The 21,220-nt window shown below is 47.6% G+C and overlaps 2 protein-coding genes across 2 annotated transcripts in view; both read right to left on the bottom strand.

Annotated features, from left to right (window-relative positions):
• LOC123353447 (low affinity immunoglobulin epsilon Fc receptor-like) overlaps window positions 1–21,220 on the bottom strand; it is an 82,044-nt gene that overhangs the window by 48,083 nt on the left and 12,741 nt on the right. The window lies entirely within an intron of this gene.
• LOC123353470 (low affinity immunoglobulin epsilon Fc receptor-like) lies at window positions 957–15,949 on the bottom strand. The gene is made up of 11 exons (XM_044994573.1): window positions 15,816–15,949; window positions 14,986–15,096; window positions 13,893–13,982; window positions 11,743–11,793; window positions 10,897–10,986; window positions 9,205–9,255; window positions 6,625–6,714; window positions 5,335–5,448; window positions 4,139–4,290; window positions 2,575–2,684; window positions 957–1,351 (listed from the first exon to the last, which is right to left on the bottom strand). The coding sequence occupies exons 1-11, from the start codon at window positions 15,910–15,912 to the stop codon at window positions 1,219–1,221; spliced, it is 1,089 nt and encodes a 362-aa protein (XP_044850508.1). The 5' UTR covers window positions 15,913–15,949; the 3' UTR covers window positions 957–1,218.

The raw sequence follows: 21,220 nt of genomic DNA, 5'->3' as shown, positions 1-21,220 counted from the left end.
TAACAGAGACTTTCACAGCATTCAGTCTTTAAACTAGCTATACCTGAGAGGTAGAAAGAAAAAAAACAAACAATTCAGCTTGTAAATTCCTTTTGCTAACTGCTTGCTCACTGTTTGAAACCTTCTCTTAACAAAGACCCTTGTTAAAAAAAACCATGCATTTACCTTCCCAGCTCTGCTTTCTAAGCAGCTACACAGGAGAAAAAAAAACTTACTGGCTTTTGGTTCCTAAAAATATCCCTCACCGCTGCTCACCATGTCAAAGTTCCTTCCCCACTCTGGACTTTAGAGTACAGATATGAGGACCTGTATGTGAACCCCTAAGCTGAATTACCAGCTTAGATCTGGTTTTGCTGCCACCACTCCCAAGTACTAACTCCCTTCCCTGGGTAGTCTTGAGAGACTTCTTCACCAAGTTCCTGGTGAACACTGATCCAACCCCTTGGATCTTAACACAAGGAGAACATCCCCCCTCCTTTCCCCCACAATTCCTGGTGAGTCCAGATTCAATCCCCTTGGATCTTAAAACAAGGAAAAATCAATCAGGTTCTTAAAAAGAAGGCTTTTAATTAAAGAAAGAGAAAGGTAAAAATCATCTCTGTAAAATTAGGATGGAAAATAACTTTACAGGGTAATCAGATTGAAAGAGCCCAGAGGAACCCCCTCTAGCCTTAGGTTCAAAGTTACAGCAAACAGAGGTAAATCCTCTTAGCCAAAAGGAACATTTACAAGTTGAGAAAACAAAGATAAAACTAACCCGCCTTGCCTTTATGTTACTTACAAGTTCGAAATATGAGAAACTGGTTCAGAAAGATTTGGAGAACATGGATTGATGTCTGGTCCCTCTTAGACCCAAGAGCGAACAACCCCAAAACAAAGAGCACACAAACAAAAGCCTTCCCTCCACCAAGATTTGAAAGTATCTTGTCCCCTTATTGGTCCTTTTGGGTCAGGTGTCAGCCAGGTTGCCTGAGCTTCTTAACCCTTTACAGGTAAAAGGATTTTGGTGTCTCTGGCCAGGAGGGATTTTATAGTATTGTACACAGGAGGGCTGTTCCCTTCCCTTTATAGTTATGACAGACACATTGAAAAGCTTCTTGCACCTTGCGAGTGGCAGTCTGAGAATCATTGCTTTAGAGAGATGATAGCTCCTAAGCTGTCCCACGTGGGGCAGGCTGTGTGACACCTGCCCTCCCTACTGTTGATGCAGGGACTCAGCTAGCACTGCTGTTCGCAGATCCAGTGCTCAGTCATGGAGCAGGTGGCATCGTTCCACTTCCCGTCAAAGCGGAGGCTGCCACAGTCCTCTCCTTGCTGCCCAACATTGTTGGGTTCCCCGGGCCCCCAGAACCTGAAATGCAAACCGAAGCCCCATGGAATTAGAGGTGGGTATGGAAGTTCTACAAGGGGGTTGGGGAACCAATAACTTTGGATGGAAGGACCCTGGTGGACGCCAGCTGCTTCATACACCTCTAGCTGCCTTTAAATGTCACCATCCAAACAGCAGGGGTTGGCAGGCCAGGTGGTGCAGTCCGTGGGTAAGAGGAAGATGGATGGATGGAAGAAGGCAGAGGATGGGTGGCTGCTCATGACAGCACAGAGGGGAGTCAGGGCACAAAGAGACCGATGCTTGACTGTGCCTGCACTGCAGAAACATGATTTAGATGGCTCTGCTCCTAAAGCAACTCCCACCGGTGGATGCCGTGTATCCCAGCACCCCTGCAAATGCTCCACTTGTTCCTGGCTTACACAGGCTGCCCTGGTGACAATCATCTCCCATCCAATCCCCAGTGTGGCGGGAGTCATAGCAACAGAACAGAGTCCACATGCGTACAGTGTCTCTGGTTCGAAAACCTCCTCCATGCAGGTCGAGTGAAATGAGCCAGCTCCTAGGGGACTGGCCTCCACGTCACCAAGGCCAATGGGCCATGACCGGTCTGATAGTTTTAGCAGAGAAAGTCAAGGTGGGCATGGACTGATCTGCCTACTCAATGCTTGAGGTGGTGCCTGGAGGTCAGGGCCATGGCAGGTTGGTGCTAGCCACTGAATGGGGGAAGCTGGCCCAGTCACTGCTCAAGCCAGAGCTGTTCTCAGCTTGGACGACATCAGTTTCCAGTGCATTTTACAGGTGAGGAAACTGAGGCATAGGTCAGGAAGAGACGTGCCCCACAGTCTGCCAGCAGAGAACACTCATGGGGCTGGGATTAGAACCCAGCAGTGCTGCCTCCTTCTCCATGGCCCTGTCCCCATGGCCATGTTGCTGTTCTCCCCAGCACCTTTCCTTAGCAGGACACTCAGAATGCCCCATGGTAAAGCAGCTTTCTGCTCCCCAGGAACATCCCAGGTCCAGTCCCTGCTCTGTGCTGACCCTGGATGACATTAGCATGGAGGCAGTAGCAGACTCATAACCTTTACATGCTTTAGCCAATAAAGGGGACCAGAGACCCCTCTAGTATCAATTGCATTGGTATCAGTGCTCCATCTGGCTCTTTATCAGGACAGGCGATAAAGCAGAAACAGCTGATTGTAAGGGACACTTCTCTCTCCAAAGAGGCTGAACAAAGAGGGACTTGCCTGACAGACAGGGGGCTGCCATCCAGCCAGCGCCACTCCCCTTCCTTCGCTGAGTCGCTGAGGCCCAGCCAGTACACGTTGGGCTCACTGATGTGGTTTGACAAAAACGTCTATGTGGGAAAACAGGTTAAGAAGAGAATCATGATCCCAAGCAGAAGGTGAGGCGGGAGGTGAGGGGGTTTCATGGGGCTTGTGTTTGTGGCCAGCAGAGTCTGTAGCTGTAGATTCTCACCCCTCCCCCTGTTTTCCAAACCTTTACATCAGGGCTGGCCACCCTACATTTCCCACAATGCACCAGGCACTCCCATGATGCATCACTTTTTCTCTTCAAGAGGAGTGACCATTGTGCATCATGGGAGATGTAGACTGACTAAGTAGCCTGACCTCTAAAGAATGGGGGCCCGAGGGATCCAAACTACAGCTCCCATGAAGCAGTGCAGCAGCATTTCCAAGTTGAAATGTTTCGATTTTCAGCCAAAAAATAGAAATATATATAAATCTTTGCCCTCCAAAATGAAATTTTCTACAGGAAAAAAAATGTTCATTTTCTGACCAGCTGTACTTCAAATGCCTCATCCCTGCCCTTTGTCCTGCAAATCTCCCCTTCAGAATAGGAGGTGAACACTGGCCTGTATGCTGTTTGGTGCAGGTAATTTTCAGTCCTTCTACAGCTGCTGAGGGTCTGCCTCTGGGGCCTGTGAAATCCATGGCCATAGGTCTTCTCCATGCGGGGAGGACCAAGGAACCATCTTACAATTCCTGTTAAGTCCCATTCTGCAGCATGGTTATTGGGGGAGTCTTAAATCCAGGCCTGAAGATGGGATAGTGAAATACACACGCTATGAGCTGTACTGCTTGGGAGTCAGATTTTGGTTCTGGTGACTCCGGATTCACAGCTGTACCTTGCCCACCTCTGCACTACATGGTCATCCTCTAAGCACCAACTAGTCTTCCAAAGTCCTGTTCCCAGCAGGTACCAGGCTCAATTTAAAACTTAAAGTGATCCTCCCTCACGGCAGGATTCCTTCTACAAAGTCCCAGTGAGGAATCTGGAGTGGGGTCTTCCACAGGATATCAAAAGGCCTTCCCTAGTGTAGAAGTGAGCTGCTGTGAAAAGCATTTTACCTCTGGGTCAGCAACTAAAATCCTGCCCAGGTCACTAGCAATCAAATGCTATTTTTACATTCTCATGGGACTCTGTGATTTGGATTCACAAGGGATTAGAACTGCTCCCCCACCCACCCACCCACCCACCCACATTAATTTTGATTCCCATCGAACCATCTGTATCTGACATTGGGATTTCTGTTCACAACGCTCACACAACATTTTTCAAATTAATGTAAGTATCCAAGTCCCCTCGATATCCCTTGAGCAGCAAGCTACATCCAAAAATATTGCTAAATTCCCAGAGAACTTGGGCCAGACTGTGATCTTAGTACGCTGGGGTAAATCTAGAGTAACTTCAGATTCACCCTGGTGTAGCAGAACAGAGTCTGGACCCTTGTGCTTATTTCCTTCCATTCTGCATGATCCACAATTGGAATCTGAGTGGATGGCTTACCTGTTCCTCTGCGTTGTTAACGATAACCAGGCCAGACCTTTGATCGGTACAGAACTGCTTAGCATCTGGCCAGGATTTAGCCGATGTTGAAAAGAAGTAGCAACTTTTCTTAAAACTCTGCCAGCCAGATGGACATTTCATGCAGGTGAATTCTGTCAGAAGTCAAATTATGGGACAGGTCTGCATTAGAGAGTGAAAATGCAGTCTAAGTCATGACAAGTTAAAGAAATTCTAGCATTTATTCAGTGTTTGGATTTATTAATGAATTTCACAAAGAAATTTCCCCGCACCCTGCTGAAAAGCTTGCCAAATAGTTTGTTGCAAATATTCATACTTTGATATTCATCCTATGTGAGGTGGTTGTATAAGTTACATGGCAGTGTCACCTCTCTGACATGTGGTAGCAGATGGCAGGGTTTGGTAGGTCGGTTTCCCATTGAAAAAATAAATCAGTGATTTAATATTTTCCTAGTATAACTTGTTGATTTTCGCTCTGTGCACTAGTCCTTGAAAAGAGGTGCCCATAAACAAAAAGCAGGCCAGTCTGTGATCTCAGCCCAGACGCTGATGCCCCAGTTTCCTGGGTACAACTCTACCCCAAGAACTGACTCTAGTTGGAGTGTGTCAGGCAGGGAGCAAACTCCCTTGCTAGTTGCAACAGCTCCCCCCTCAAAAAATTTCACAGTCTGCAGAGAACGACACAGCATGTCTTCAATACTGCTGACATGCTTGGAAAGAGAACTTGCAAGTCCATGTACTGCAGCACCATGTGGTGGCTTCTGCCATACAGTATTGTATCCATCCCATGTTAGGCTTCATTATGTATTTAGCCAAGGAGGGCCAAGATTATCAGCTGTGTCTGTTTCCACTGAGTGGAGGGCAGGTATCATGGAGTGAGTTATGGCTACCCGAGTCTCTCGCTGGTCTACATCAAATCTGGTTCCCAAGGCATAGAACCAGTGAGAGAATTAGGGGCTATAGGGTGGCATCGGAGACATCTGTGCTGGCTCTACAGACACTGGGGACTTGCAGCTGAGGAGATGTGGTCAGTTTCAGTGCAGGGGAAGCTGCACAGGCCATAGGCCTATTGGGATCATGGCAGTCGAATGTGCTGTTCCCTGTTGACTTTCACTGACTCTGGGCATTTGAGGTTAATGCTGTCACAGGCCTCACAGCCCTGCCCAGCGCCTCTTTACCTTTGAACTTCTGAAACTCGTCCTGCACCCTGCTCAAGACCTCCTGGAGTCTGTCATGGTCCATTCTCACCTCAGCCAGCTCCTTCGACATACTGTGCGTTAGGTTCCTTATCTCTGTCAGGGCAGGCAGGGGGTAGAAAAATGCCACCGGAATCAACAGGTTGATATTTCTGGGCTGGCTCAGACCTTCTTTAACTGCAGCTGGAAATTTCTATGTGTCCATCTATCCGCAAACACACTATCTGTCCCCATTCACAACCTTCGACCTATCTATGCTCTGATACCGGAGTCCACTATTATATTATCTAAGCATCTCTGCTATCCTGGGCTCGTTGATTTTCCTTCAAGCCAACTGAGGGAATTTTTACTTCAATAGGCTCACAATCACGTAGCCCACACTCCACTTCTGCATCATGGAGCTCTTCTATGGAGGTCTAATTCCACAGTCACGGCACTGACACCAGCAGAACCAAGATCAGAATCCAGCTTATGTTTGCATTGGATGGGCCTGATACCAGAAAGGCTGAGCATTCCCAAATTCCTTCTGCAGGCCATGGAAGCTATGAGCTCTCAGAAGTGCTGAGTGGACCAGAGCCCCCACCCAACCACCTCCTACACCCGGCCCCCACTCCTGTATATCTACTGGTTACTGAGACCACAATTCAGCAATGCACCTATATACAAAGCTGTATTCATTTGCGGACTCCTGAACTTTAGAATGGAGGTGCAGACCCCTTTGGAAATTTTAGATATCGTCTGCAGACACCCCTGGGTCTATGGACCACAGGTCAAAAACCACTGCTCTGAGCACGTGTGTCATCCCACACAATAATCAGGAGTGTAGAGTTGTTTGACAGCTGCTATCGTGGGTAACAATGTGGGGATTGAACTGGAGTCCTCCAGGGCTAAAAGCAAGAACTACTACAACTTGAGATAAAGCTATTCCTAGATCAGCACAGAGGGGTTACCTGTCACACGTGCTCACCAATGGGTTACACATGCATAAGTGCCTTTGCTGGATCCGGGTCTGAGATCCAATGTTCTCCTGCAGCATGAACTGGGCTCAGGATAAAACCTGGGGAGGCCCATGGGAGCAGGATGCAGCTGATCCCAAACTAAAATGCGATTATCCATATAGGGTTACCTGCTCCATCCTCATACTTCCCCTTTCTCATCCTCCTTCTCTCCTTCCATTTCAGTTTGCCCTCCACAGGGAAAGATCAGACCCAGGAGTCCCTCTACAAGGACGCAGCAGTGATCAGGCATGGGAAGGAAAAGGATGTTTCTCACCTATGGCGTCCTGGAGATACGACGGGTCTTTTACGTGATCAGCTTGGATCTCTTCAATCCCCAGCCTAACCCCAGCCAGCTCCTTGGACACTGCAAACAACAGAGGGCAGAAAAGAACTGCTGTACATGGGCGCGTCAAAGGGAGAGACCCCACCCATGTGCAACCCCCACGATTTTATTGCACATCTTGTGACATTTGATATGTTTCTTCAAGCCTCAGCTCCTGGATTTATGCAGTTAGGAGAGAGTCTCAGCTTTCATTAAAAATATTAATGTCTACGCCTCATGGTGGCAGAGAACAGTTTAATAATGTGACCCAAGCATGACCCTAAAGGCTCAGAAATAAGAACACAAATAAATCAAGCCCAACATTTATTACATTTTTAAAAATCTGCCAAATTACATGTAAATATGTAATAAGAAAAGCCAAAAAAGAGTTTGAAGAACGGCTAGCCAAAAACTCAAAAGGTAATAACAAAATGTTTTTTAAGTACATCAGAAGCAGGAAGCCTGCTAAACAACCAGTGGGGCCCCTGGATGATCGAGATACAAACGGAGCGCTTAAAGACGATAAAGCCATTGCGGAAAAATGAAATGAATTCTTTGCTTCAGTCTTCACGGCTGAGGATGTTAGGGAGATTCCCAAACCTGAGCTGTCCCTTGTAGGTGACAAATCTGAGGAATTGTCACAGATTGAAGTGTCACTAGAGGAGGTTTTGGAATTAATTGATAAACGTAACAGTAACAAGTCAACGGGACCAGACGGCATTCACCCAAGAGTTCTGAAAGAACTCAAATGTGAAATTGCGGAACTATTAACTATGGTTTGTAACCTATCCTTTAAATCAGCTTCTGTACCCAATGACTGGAAGATGCTAATTTAACACTAATATTGAGAAAGGGCTCTAGAGGTGATCCTGGCAATTACACACCAGCAAGTCTAATGTCAGTACCGGGCAAATTCGTTGAAACAATAGTAAAGAATAAAATTGTCAGACACATAGAAAAACATAAACTGTTGAGCAGTAGTCAACATGGTTTCTGTAAAGGGAAATCGTGTCTTACTAATCTATTAGAGTTCTTTGAAGGGGTCAACAAACATGTGGACAAGGGGGATCCAGTGGAAATAGTGTACTTAGATTTCCAGAAAGCCTTTGACACGATCCCTCACCAACAGCTCTTACATAACTTAAGTTGTCATGGGATAAAATGGAAGGTCCTTTCATGGACTGAGAACTGGTTAAAAGACAGGGAACAAAGGATAGGAATAAATGGTAAATTTTCAGAATGGAGAGGGGTAACTAGTGGTGTTCCCCAAGGGTCAGTCCTAGGACCAATCCTATTCAATTTATTCATAAATGATCTGGAGAAAGGGGTAAACAGTGAGGTGGCAAAGTTTGCAGATGATACTAAACTGCTCAAGATAGTTAAGACCAAAGCAGACTGTGAAGAACTTCAAAAAGATCTCACAAAACTAAGTGATTGGGCAAGAAAATGGCAAATGAAATTTAATGTGGATAAATGTAAAGTAATACACATTGGAAAAATAACACCAACTATACATACAATATGATGAGGGCTAATTTAGCTACAACTAATGGTTTCTGTAAACCTTTCAAGGTCCCTTCCAGTTCTAGGAGACTGGTATATCTCCAATTATTACCTAATCAGGAAAGAGATCTTGGAATCATCCTGAATAGTTCTCTGAAGACATCCACACAGTGTGCAGTGGCAGTCAAAAAAGCAAACAGGATGTTAGGAATCATTAAAAAAGGGATCAAGAATAAGATGGAGAATATCTTATTGCCCTTATAAAAATCCCTGGTACACCCACATCTTGAATACTGCATACAGATGTGGTCTCTTCATCTCAAAAAAGATATACTGGCATTAGAAAAAGTTCAGAAAAGGACAACTAAAATGATTAGGGGTTTGGAACAGGTCCCATGTAAGGAGAGATTAAAGAGGCTAGGACTTGTCAGCTTGGAAAAGAGGAGAGTAAGGGGGGATATGACAGAGGTCTATAAACTCTTGAGTGGTGTGGAGAAAGTAAATAAGGAAAAGTTATTTACTTGTTCCAGTAATATAAGAACTAGAGGCCACCAAATGAAATTAATGGGCAGCAGGTTTTAAACAAATAAAAGGAAGTTCTTCTTCACACAGTGCATAGTTTACCTGTGGAACTCCTTGCCTGAGGAGGTTGTGAAGGCTAGGACGATAACAGGGTTTAAAAGAGAACTAGACAAATTCATGGAGGTTAAGTCCATTAATGGCTATTAGCCAGGATGGGTAAGGAATGGTGTCCCTAGCCTCTGTTTGTCAGAGAGTGGAGATGGATGGCAGGAAAGAGATCACTTGATCATAACCTATTAGGTTCACTCCCTCTGGGGCACCTGGCATTGGCCACTGTCGATAGACAGGATACTGGGATGAATGGACCTTTGGTCTGACCCAGTAAGGCTGTTCTTATGAGTTTTAAGCCACTCTCATGGGCTTGACTCATGATTTTTGAATGCTGGGGTTGGCAGCACAAGGGAACTGTTTATGCCCAACCTCTTGAGAAACATCAGCAGAACATACCATTAAGAAGTCTACTGCTAAACACGTTGAATTCTTTGGACATCTTCAATTCTAAAAGAAAGATGAGAGAATGGGGAATTTCCACTTTAAATAACAACACAGGACCTCATGCTGCCCCACCCACATGTTCCACCCCTGAGGAGTGCTGGATAAGGACCATTCATCCAGGAGTGTGTGAAATTTATGGAGCAAGGGCAATCGTTGGCAAGGATGTAAATGGGTTTAACTTATAGCTATTACTGATTTCTATTACAGTGCTTCCTAGAGTCCCCAACTGAGATTATGGCCCCTTTGTGCCAGGTGCTGCACAAATGGGAACTGAGATTGGGTATCGCTGCTCTGGGCACTGTCTAGACACAGAGCGAGAGACAGTTACAATACAAATAGACAAGGAACATTACCCATTTCACAGATAGTGAAACTGAGGCACAGAGAAATGAAGTGACTCTTTCAAGGTCACACAGGGAGTCAGCAGCAAAACTGGGAACTGAAGCCAGATCTTGTGAGTTCCAGCCCATGCCTTAGCCACAACAGCAGCCAACCTCTACTCAGCTGGGGCTCAGAGCCCCTTTTGGTGCAGCAGGATCTCAGTACTAACCCCCTGTTATTGTGATGTTCTCAGTGCCCAGGACGTGCTGCACAGAGACACCCATGCAGTCCAGGTGGGTGCAAGATCATTACAGCATTTAGAGTCCCAGGGCAAATTAGCAAATTACACCAGTGTCTATTAAGAGAGATCCAGTTAATGACCCACACAGGGGAACTGTAGTGTAAAAAAATGGTCAGACCCAGGACTGCATTAACACAATCCAGGGGCATCATCCATACCCCAGCATGATGGCTCCCATTAGCCCTGCCCCTGTGCAATGATCCTAAGCGTAGGTGGGTTGGCAGGAGTCATTTGTTGGCTGTTTGGGGACTCACAACCACACTTTTCTGGATGGGCTGGGGCCTCTCCCTAGCCATATTCCTGCTTCCTTTCTTCAGATGGTCAGGGGAGTGTCCTGGAGGAGATGAGTCTCAGTTCCCACTCACCCAAGCAGTAATTGTCTTTATGGGGGCCCCAGGCACGTGCCTACTCCTGGTACAGACCAATTCCACTCATGCTCATGGCTTCCCCAGGTGTAATACTCTCAGCCAATGAGATGCAAGTTGGAAGCATGACCTCATTAGAACAAAATCTCATTGGACATTCAGTGATCCTAAGATCAGAGCAGTTGTGATGCAACAACTTCCAAGGGTATGTCTACACCTAAAATGCGACAGCAGCTGTGCTGCTGTGTAGACATTTGCTACGACAGGAGGGGTTCTCCTGTAACTGTAGTTAATCCACTCTCCCAAGAGCCAGTAGCTAGGTCGATGGAAGAATTCTTCCGTCAACCTAGAACTGTCTACAGCACGGGTTAGGTCAGCATAGCTACATCTGTCAGCGGTGTCAAAAATCACACCCCTTAGAGATGTAGCTGTGCAGATTGTTAGCTTTCAGTGTAGACCAGCTCTAAGAGCTGCTTATACCTCCTGTGGTTGTCCCACTCCCACCCCCCACTCTACGGTCCTATATGAGCTGTGGGTCACATCCCCAGTTAATGTAAGTTGGTTCCACTCCACTGAAGTGATTTCCACCCACCAAGAGTCTGACCCCAAAAGATGTGCCAGATCAAAGGGAGAGAAATGTTTCCTTTATCGACTCACCCAGATAGTCCTGGAGAGCTGACAGATTTCTCTTGGAATCTCTTCCGGCCGTATCTCGACCCAGCTGGGCTTCAGCAAGACCCTGGGATACTGTAGACATGAGACCTCTTGATAACAGAGTAAAATTTATGAGAAGGGGAAAACCCATATCTTTGGGGACATCAGTGCTGCTGTAATGTGCATTTTCCTCCCAGACACCACTCAAGACCCATTGCGATAACTGGGTCTACAAATTTACCCTCCTTGTGAGCTCAGCTGTGAAAAGTGATTGACAGTTCATCAAATATCACAGTAATAACAAATATTGATGGGAAAAGGTGCAAAAGGGAGACAGAAAGACGGAATTAGTCCAAAAAAAAAGGCCTCATGATAGAATTCAAAGACTGTGGTTTAGATCATGGCTGGTCAACAAGAAAAATGTAAGACCGGGGACTCCAGCCCCAGAGCACCCATGGAGGCGGCACCTATGCCCACCTCAATGCACGGGGCCATGCAATGTTGCCAACTCCCATGATTTTTTGACAGTTCACACAATATTTGATCAGTTTCTTCAAGCGGCAGTTCCTAGATGCAGGTCACTAGGAAAGAATCTCAGCTTTCATTTAGAAAAGGTAAGTCTCTGGCCCTCATGGTTGCGGAGAAAAGCTTTAAAATGAGATCTGACCAAGACCCTAACATCTCAGAAACCAGGAGATGAATAACATGTGCCCAACATTTTTCATATTTTTAAAAAGCTCATGATTTTTAAGCCAATCTCATGGGCCTGACTCATGATTTTTGAACATCAGGGTTGGCGATACTCTTCGGTTATGCCACGATCTCTTGAGAAACACCAGCAGAACATACCTTTAACCAGTTGTTTGGTAAATGTACTGAATTCTTTTGACATCTTCAACTCTAAAAGGAAGATGAAAGAATGGGGAGTTTCAATTTTAAACAACAACAACACAGGCCCTCATGCTGCCTCTCCCATATGCCTGCCCATGGGGAGCCCTGGATCATGGTCATTCATCCAGAGGTGTGTGAAAATTATGCAGCAATGGCAGGTTGACAGGGTGTACCTGGCACTTTGTGGCCTCCTGCTTGAGGCCCTGATGTCCTACTATATCACAACCCAAAAAGGAGCAGCGAAGGTGGGTCCTGCAGGCCTGGCTAGAAAGGCTGCACAGAAGCAGCCAATCAGAGCCCAGCAGGCTCAGATAAAAAGATGTGCAGGGGCAGACTGTAGGTCAGTCCCTGGCTGGAGCCAGAGTGGTGAGGAACAGGACTGTCCTCTGGCCAAAGTTGCTCAACACGCTGCATTTGCGAAACCTAGGAGCTCACAGCTCTAGAACTAAGTCAACGGACGGAGACAGAGAGACCAGGTGGGAAAAGGCCCAGCGAATGTAGCAACAAACAATTAAAGGAGGCCATACGGAGTTGCTGTTTATAGGGTTCATGGGTTGGGACCTAGAGCAGTGGGCAGGCCTGTTGTTCCCACCTGCACTAGCAAAGTGGACTAAGCCCCAGGAAGGGGACAAGGCTTGTTCCGAAGAGCAGGATTCAAAGGGCCCAGAGATGGGAGTGAAGCATCTAGTGAGGGGTGACAGCTGTTGAACTCTTTCCTACTTCAGAAGGTGTTCATCCATTTTTGACTGTGTGACTTGGCCAGAGGGCAGAGCCACTGAAGGTGACAACCTACAGGGGGCGCCAGGAGCAGGAGGAAGTCCTTCAGTACCAGATGCAGCAGCAGGAGTCACTCAAGAGGTGATTGTCCCCACGTTACAGGCAGCAAGTGGTAAGGTTGTAAATAGGTTTCACTTATTACTATTCAATATTATTGCCTAGAAGCCCCAGATGAGATTGAGACCTTCTTGTTCCAGGTGCTGCACAGACCCCAACTGATATCGAGACCCTGTTGCTCTGGGCACTGCACAGTGACAAAATGAGAGACACACACTTGTCTCTGTGCTGAAGATCTTACAATACAAATAGACAAGAAATGTTACCCATTTCACAGATAATGAAACTGAGGCACAGACAAATGAAGTGACTCTTTCAAGTCAGCAGCAAAACTGGGAATTGAAGCCAGATCTCCTGAGGTCTAGCCCATGCCTTAGCCACAACACCAGCCAACACCTATCAGCTGGGGCTCAGACCCCATTTGGAGCAGCAGGGTCTGAGTACTAACCCACTGTTACTGTGATGTTCTCAGTGCCCATGATGTCCTGCACAGTGATACCCATGCAGTCCAGGTGGGTGCAGGCTCGTTACAGTGTTGAGGGTCCCAGAGGTAAATTGGGAAATTAACAACAATGTTTATTCAGAGAGATCCAGTCAGTGACCCCCTGAGGGGGATTGTGGTGGAAAGAACAGGTCAGACCCAGGACTGCATTGAGGCAATCCAGGGGCATCAGGCACTGCCCCTGCACAATGGTCCCAAGGTTAGGTGGGTTGGCATGGACCACCTGCCGGATGAGTCGAGACTCACCACCACACTTCTCCCCCATCCAGATTACTGCTTCCATACTTTATTTGAGCTGGGGTCTGTCCTGGAGGACACAGGTCTCTGTTTCCATTCATCCAATCACTGGTTGTTTATGGGAGCCCCAGGCACATGCCTACTCCTGGGACAGACCAATTGCATCTACGCCAAGGCATAAATATCTTAGCCAATGAGACACTGGTAGAAACGTGACTTCATCAGAACAAAATCTCATTGGACAATCAGTGATCCTAGGAGGAGAACAATGTTATCCAACAACTTCTAAGAGCTGCTTCCACCTCGTCTGGTTGTCCCATTCCCAACAATAATCTACAGACTTGTCTGAGCTGTGGTCAGATCCCCAGCACATGTATGTCTGCTCAGCTCCGCTGAATTTGAACGAGCTACATCAACTTCCACCAGCCTTGCAACTGACCCCTTGGGTCAGACTCTCCTCACCCTTGAGACGTAGAGAACAAAAAGGATTCACCAAGTCCAACGAGGAATAGAAACATTTGATTTATCCTCTCACCTAGATAATCCTGATGATCTGAGAGATTTCTCTTGGCATCTCTTCTAATCGTATCTCGATCCAGCTGGGCTTCGGCAAGACCCTGGGACACTGTAAACATGAGACTTTTGATAGCAGATTAAAATGTGTGAGCAGGGGAAACCCATATCTGTGGGGACATTAGTGCTGCTGTAAAGTGCACTTTCCTCCCAGTTACCACCCAAGACTGCTGATGTCCATTCCCTTATGCTAGCTGTGGTCCTCCGCTACAGGTGCTCAACACAGGGATTCATTATTCTGGATATCAGCTCGGTCCTCAGTACAATGTAGAGCCGTATTGGGGCTGCTCTATGTTACACTGAGCTGCCAGTGGCCCCAAGATGTGCAGTTCAGCTGCCACTGCTACACACAGGTGCGGAATGTGGCTGGACAGCTCATAGGGGCCTAGCAAAGCCGAGAGTGGAAAGGCTCAGCCTTTGCAGAGCAGTGCAGGGCTCTGACTGCTGTGCAGAGCAGAAAGTTTCCTACTTCCACGAGGAGCCTGTCTCGGTTTGTGTGTGGTTAGCTGGTTGCAAAGTTAAAAAGGAAAGGAATGCATTTGTCGGGCCCAAGCTCTCCTTGTGTTAATGTGGAAGAGGTAATTGTGGCAGTGCACTGTGCCATGCCCACATTGCATTGTTCTCACTCCCTACATTCCCTCTCCGCTTAGCAGGAGCCGCAGCCAGTCCTTTGCACTGGTCCCAGCAGACAGTTGAAAAAAGAAAAATGTTGTATGAATATTTTAACAACCTTGAAAATGTCACCAGAAACATGGCCCAGTTATTGATTTTGGGTGGGATTTTTCTGAGATTTAGGAGCACAGGTTCCATGGAAAGCTAGTGGGAGTTATGCTAAGGACAAATCCCACCCCTTTGAAAATCCGGTCACCTTAACTCAGAGGTGAGTGAAAGTTACGTAGCTCTGGCAACTGCTCCATAATTAACATCACAGCTGAGCCTCCATTCTCAACCCAATTTTGTGCCCCACTGCAAAAATCCACCAAAAACTAGTCAAAGCAGCCTCATTCTTGGCCGGTGAGATCTGAGGCCGAGGTAGAAACGAACAGGAGACTTACATTTCCCAAGGTTCACCACGATGAGAGCGGTGGCCACTGCAATGCAAATCGCCAGCAGGACGTACAGGATCACATTGGCCTTCCCTTGGGCAAAGTTGGAGAGGCAAAGAGCTGTGGGGACCAACACTGGTTAGATCTCTCAGTGCAGGATCAACCCCTCCTAACACTCCCTTTGGGGAGAAACTCCCGGGACTGAACATGGTTCCCTACAAGAGATGATGACTGGACAAAGGGAGGGGAGGGATTCACAGTAGGGTAAATACCTTGAGGTAGTTCTCAGCCTTATCTGTGTTCCATTTTCCATGTTGGGAATCCCTCTCCCTTTTGGCAGTATGGGGAGAGAAGGTGAGTGTGACCCCCAGATTGAGAAGCCCCTGCCTTCAAGGGAGCATGAGAATCCTCTCAGGCTCTAACGGGAAGATATGGGCAGGCTCACAGGTAGGGTGACCAGATGTCCTGATTTTATAGGGACAGACCCAATTTTTGTGTCTCTCTCTTATATAGGCTCCTATTATCCCCAACCCCATCCCGATTTTTCACACTTGCAGTCTGGTCACCCTACCCACAGGACCAGTTTCATCCTTCGAATAGCAACACTGAAGACACTGGAGTGACCCAGGGATGAGTTTATAGTTGATAAGAAAGGAGTTTATGTGGATGATTGGAATATCCAGAGTTAACCAAGACACTACTTGGGAGAGAGCGAGAAACAGTCCTGATTGTTGGTACCGACCAACTTCAAATTAGCAAAGCCAGGAATCGGACATAGGCCTCCTGACTCCCAGGGCAGCTCCTTAATCACAAGCCCACCCTTCCTCAGGCCAGCTCACCTTTACCACCTCTCCCAGGTGCACTGCTCGCTCCCTGGACTGTCAGTTCCACCTGCTCAGAGTTGTCCCATTTGTGGTAGGAGCTGTCCGGGTTCATGGCTGTGGATATCTCTGTTCTGCTTCTTGCCGTCGGTGCAGTTTATATGGATATGAGCCGTTAGCATGATTTTCCGGGGCAACGGACGCCCGTGGTCACATTTCCCATTCTCACAATTGCCAGGTCAGGGACCGTGACCCAATCATTTCCTCTCCAGACCATTGCCAAATCATAGAGTCTCTGTGGTTCCAGTTTTTGGTCCTTAGACTTCCAGGCTCTGAGATTGCTCAGCTCCCACTGAATTTTATCAGAGCATGTTGAAATCAGCACTTCTCTCCCAGAGGCTGCTCGAGACAGCCAGACTGTCCCATGGGTAGAACCACCCTAGGAAAACTTCAGTGTTCCATGCCCCTTCTCAGAGGCCTAGGGTGGCAGATTTGGCCCAGTCACTCCTACATCGTGAAGGAAAGAGCGGCAGTGCCAGATTCCACTGAGTGGTGGTGTGGTCTTGCATGACTGGGGGGCAGCCAGGCTAAATTTGCCACTGTAGGCAGCTGCTCAAAAGTCTGCCACCATAGACAACTGCCTACATTGCATGTACCTAGAGCAGCCTCTGCGAGCATCTCACCTGATGGGGTCCTGTACTATTCCCAGACACACTAGATAGGATGGCCAGTTGGTTTAGCAGAAGGCTTCATGGCCAGAAAAATGTCAGTTTCTCACCAATATCTGGAGTCACAGTAACTCTTCCAACTGGAAGCTTGTGGCATGGGCATCTTGAGCCCACAACGGCAAATGAACAGCTGAAGAACTAAGGGGACATTCTACACCAACCTGGACACCCCAGGGTCTGCTGGATCCAATAATCTCCCATAGATTTCTCAGGGTTTGTGGGAACATGTGCCAGCGACTGTCGGGCATTGCAGCTTGCTAAACCATCTGTAACCCTGCCGGGGGCTCGTCCACACCAGCTAGTTAAGAGTTTAGGGGCAGTGTTCACTCTCTAAGCACCACTTGTCCAGGTGGAAGAAGCCAGACTGTCCCACGGGTTGAACCAATGCTTATGTACTCTGCTGAGGGGCAGTTTGGCAGGCAGGCTAGCCATGTGGAGGGAAGTAGCCAGAATCCCTCCCTCCCTTCCACTTATAATTCTGAAAGGAGAAGCCCTTGGGGGAAGGATGTGCAATAACAGCAGAATCCAAGAGCAGGTGTTGTCTTGTAGTGACTCCATGGAGACAGGAGCTCAGCATTTTGCTGATAACTCTACATGCTCTCGCTCACGCCAGCACAAAATCCACTAGGTCAGTAATTACACGATCCCAAGGATGGTCATGAGTACGGCCCTACCAAATTCACGGCCATGAAAACATGTCACAGACCATGACATCTGGCTATTGCAGAGGGGTGGCAGGATTGCCACCCTTACTTCTGCACTGCCACAACCAGCACTTCCTCCAGTCAGGGGAGGTTCTTGTAGGGGGGCGTGAGCCCTCAGCAGCGCTGGCCTAAGCCCTGGCCCTCCCTGGATCCAGGCAGAGCACTTAGGTTAAAGGGGTTATAGAGGCCTTGAACTGGTTGTGTGTGTGTGTGTGTTGGGGGGGGGGGGGGTTGACCATGGCACTCCCCAGACCACAGTATCCCGGGTGGTCATCCACCCATGAGGCCATCCCTGCCCCCCCCAAAAAGATATGACCCCACCCATACCATGTCACCCTTGCTTCTGCACTGCTCCTGGTGGCAACGCTGCCTTCAGAGTTGGGCTCCCAACCAGCAGCCGACACTCTCCGGCCACCCAGCTCCGCAGGCAGGGCCGCCGCCAGCAGCAGTGCAGAAGTAATAGCAGCAATATCACGACCCCCGTACAATAGCCTTTCAATCCCCCACCACCCTCTTTTGGGTCAGGACCCCACAATTTCAACACCTTGAAATTTCAGATTTAAATAACGGAAACAGTGAAATTTACACTTTTTGAAATCCTTTGACTGTGAAATTGATCAAAACAGACCCTGAATTTGGTAAGGCCCTAGTGATGAGATTTTTTGGCAAGTAACAATTCTGAGGCTAACTGTATTTTTTTTAAAGCACCTTGAAGGTTACGTTGGAGGCAAGACAGTGGGGTCTGGTGGCAGCAGGGTTGGGCTGGGAGTCAGAAGATCTGGGTTCCTGTCCCAGTTCTGTTGCAGGGTAACCCTCTGTGCATTTGTGTCCCCATCAATACAATGGATATAATGACATTGACCTCCTATATGAAGCATTTTGAGATCTGCTGATGAAGACCAGGGTACGTTATGTATATTAGACCTCACTGACTTGCACCACTATCACCGCTTCAGTGGAAGGTGTAAGGAGCCCCTAGGTGGACAAATCTACACGAGCACTGATTGGCTATTGGATACCTTTGAGGAGGCGGCTATCAGTGGCGTTGAGCTGAACACCCTTCTGCTTTGAGATCCTGAATATGCCAATGACATTGTCCTGTTGGCCCAGTTCCGTGAATCGATGCAGCTGAAGGTGAGCTGGTCAGGTGAGAAGCCGCATGCATTGGTCTGGCTATTAACCCAGATAAAATGAAGTCCCTGGCCATTAGCATTAACAGCCTCCAGCTCCAAATAGAAAGAGCTCAATGTTCACCTGTGCAGACTGTTAAATATTTGGGCAGCATCATAGACAGTCCTGGAAGATGCTTCAAAGGTTTGGGTGCCCATAGCTCATATAGCAGCAGTAGCTGCCACATTTCAGGTCCTTCAGGAGTCTCTGTGGGTCCATCATGACATCAGGCTTTCTATGAAGCTGTGGACATATAGAACCACAGTTATACCGACCCTGTCATCTGGAAGTGAAATGTGTGTGGTGCAGAAGGCTGAAGGACACCGGACTGATGCTGTCGTTTCTCCTGATGTTGTCGTTGTCTCCGTCAGCTGTTTCATATAAAACGGCAGGACAAGATGAGAAATGAGGATATTAGAATCTGAACTTAGCAATCACCTCCATCAGCCCCGGTTTGGGATCAGCAGCTTTCCTGGTAGGGAAGTATTATAAGATTTAAAGACCAACAAATTCTAATGCATGTGTAAAAAGAAATGCTGCTAAACACCAGCTACCATGTGGGAGCCAAAAAACTTATGATTGCCAGTGATGGACATAAAAGGAGTTTGCAGTCAGACCACTCCAAGTATCTTGCCAGAGAGTGACCTGGGTGGCGCTCACTTTGCAGGGGCCATGTCCCTTTGGGATTAGCCATTAATTCAAATCAAATAGAATTAAGGTGGACAATTCTGAAGCATGGGGACATTTCTGACTCCAGCCAATTAGTGATTGATTTGTGCCATGAAGCAGAAGGGCAAAGGGGTAGAGCCCTTATATTTATTTTTTTATCCTGTCTCATGTAACTGGCTCTTTTTATGCTTAAAATGCATAGGGCCTGATTCTTAGTTACACGAAGGTCCCTTTATATCCGTGCAAAGGGCCCTGTTTGGAAATCAGAATCAAGCCCTTCACCCTCGGCCTCACTGACATCCAGCGGCAGTGGGTTCCCCTGGCTAGTTCTCTGCTGTGTAAATTTTGGAGACATGTTTGTGGCAATCCCTGCAATGTGTTGGATACTTTCCAGAGACTCAAGAAGGGACGGCCCTTGCCCTGAGGAACTTACAGGCTAAGGGTGGACAGAGAGACAGGCAGGAGCCAGGGAAGGGGAACAGCCAAATGCCGATCAGCAGATTCACTAGAGACAGCCCGGCAGAGAGGGACTGAAGTGTGCACAGGGTTGGAGCCTGTGGGATTGGCTGTGGGAGGTCGTACCATGCATAGGCGCCTGCCTGGATGGGGGCACAGCAGTGGCTGTACCAGCCACAGACAAAGCTGGGACATGGGCCAAGCAGGAGTTATGGGGAAATTGTACAAGGGGCAGATAAGACCGAGGCCATGGGTGGGGTGGGGGTTGCAGATAACTGTATGAGGAGGAGATTAGGCTGGGACATAGAAGGAAGGTGGCGTTATTGGAGAAGGGCAGACAAGGCTGGGGACATGGGCAGGGTGATGGGCATGGATGATTGTACAAGGGCAAACAAAACCAGGAGCATGGACGCCGCGGGGGCTGTGGCGACCAGGGGATATGAAGCTCAGCCGGGGATAAGCAGGGAGCCTCACTGTGCCTGGGTGTTTGGGCTTTGCCTCCTGTGGGGCTCCATGGTTTGGTTCCAGCAGCCTCTGCACAGAGTTTCCTCAATTTAAACATTAGGGTCATTTCTGATGAGCTTCCTCAATCTAATTAATTTCCCTCTTCCTAGTCCCAGAGCTAGTTCTGGGCACAGTTCCATTCTTCAGTGTGTGGAAGCTTATTACATAGGGCCAGATCCTTAGCTGGTGTAAATGGGGGTATTGACCCCAGTGGAGTGATGGCAATTTTCACAGCTGGGGATCTGGCCCCCTTTTGGGCAATCTCAGACTTTTTCTACGTTATGCTGAGTATGAACTAAATTGTATGCTGGTATGAACTAAATTGTGAATTTAAATTGACTTTCTTATCCTAGGTTAACCCCTCATGTGGATTCTTTGTCCAGCATAAGAATGGTCTTTATTCAGTTTATTTCATGTCACTTTGGAAGAGATTTAGGCTAAACAGAATAAATTTGTTCACATGTTGGATTAGATGGGGATAACAAGACCTGTATCACTCTATTGGCATAAGTGGTAACACTTTCCCATATCGAGAAGCCCTTAGTCAGGGGCTCATCTACAGTGACTTCGTCAACCAACTCCCAGCCTGGGTCACGCGCCCCACAGATGTCTTTGTTTAGGTGGAGTGTTCCGCTGTGCCCTGCAGGAGGTGTTCTGCACAGCTGAGGTCAGTGCCGGAGGAGGGGAGGGATACTTACATGTTTATATATCTTGAGGCTGAAGGGCCAGAAAATTAGCTGGTATAAAGCAGTGTAACTCCATATATTTTCATGGAGCTCCACGGACTTATAGCAGCTGAGGACCACTGGCTATTAGAACATATGGGGAAGGGAATAATTGTATTACAACACTGGTAACTTGTGTTCATGAACCTAACCCCCTTCGGCCGTCATGACATTTACTCAGAATAGCTCTGAGGGCTCTTATTCAGGCAGGCACTGGGGAGTTTACACTTCTCTCCAAGCAGCCACTCAAATAAGGAAGATCTGGATCCAATATAGTGTTAAGAGAACAAAGACTTTGTTGGCCCCCTTTGATGAATGCCACCCCCATACACAATGCCAGCATCACTCCACCGGCTCCTGGCAAACTGAAAGTCAAAGAAATGTGTGTAGCCACTGGGAATGTGTGGTTCATTTGCCTTATTTCCTCCTTTGACACCTCATGAACAATGCCCCACTGCTCACCACAA

The sequence above is a fragment of the Mauremys mutica genome, chromosome 20 (assembly GCF_020497125.1).
Source record: "Mauremys mutica isolate MM-2020 ecotype Southern chromosome 20, ASM2049712v1, whole genome shotgun sequence".
In the NCBI taxonomy this organism is placed as follows: Eukaryota; Metazoa; Chordata; order Testudines; family Geoemydidae; genus Mauremys; species Mauremys mutica.
This window is presented reverse-complemented; position numbering and strand designations above follow the sequence as displayed.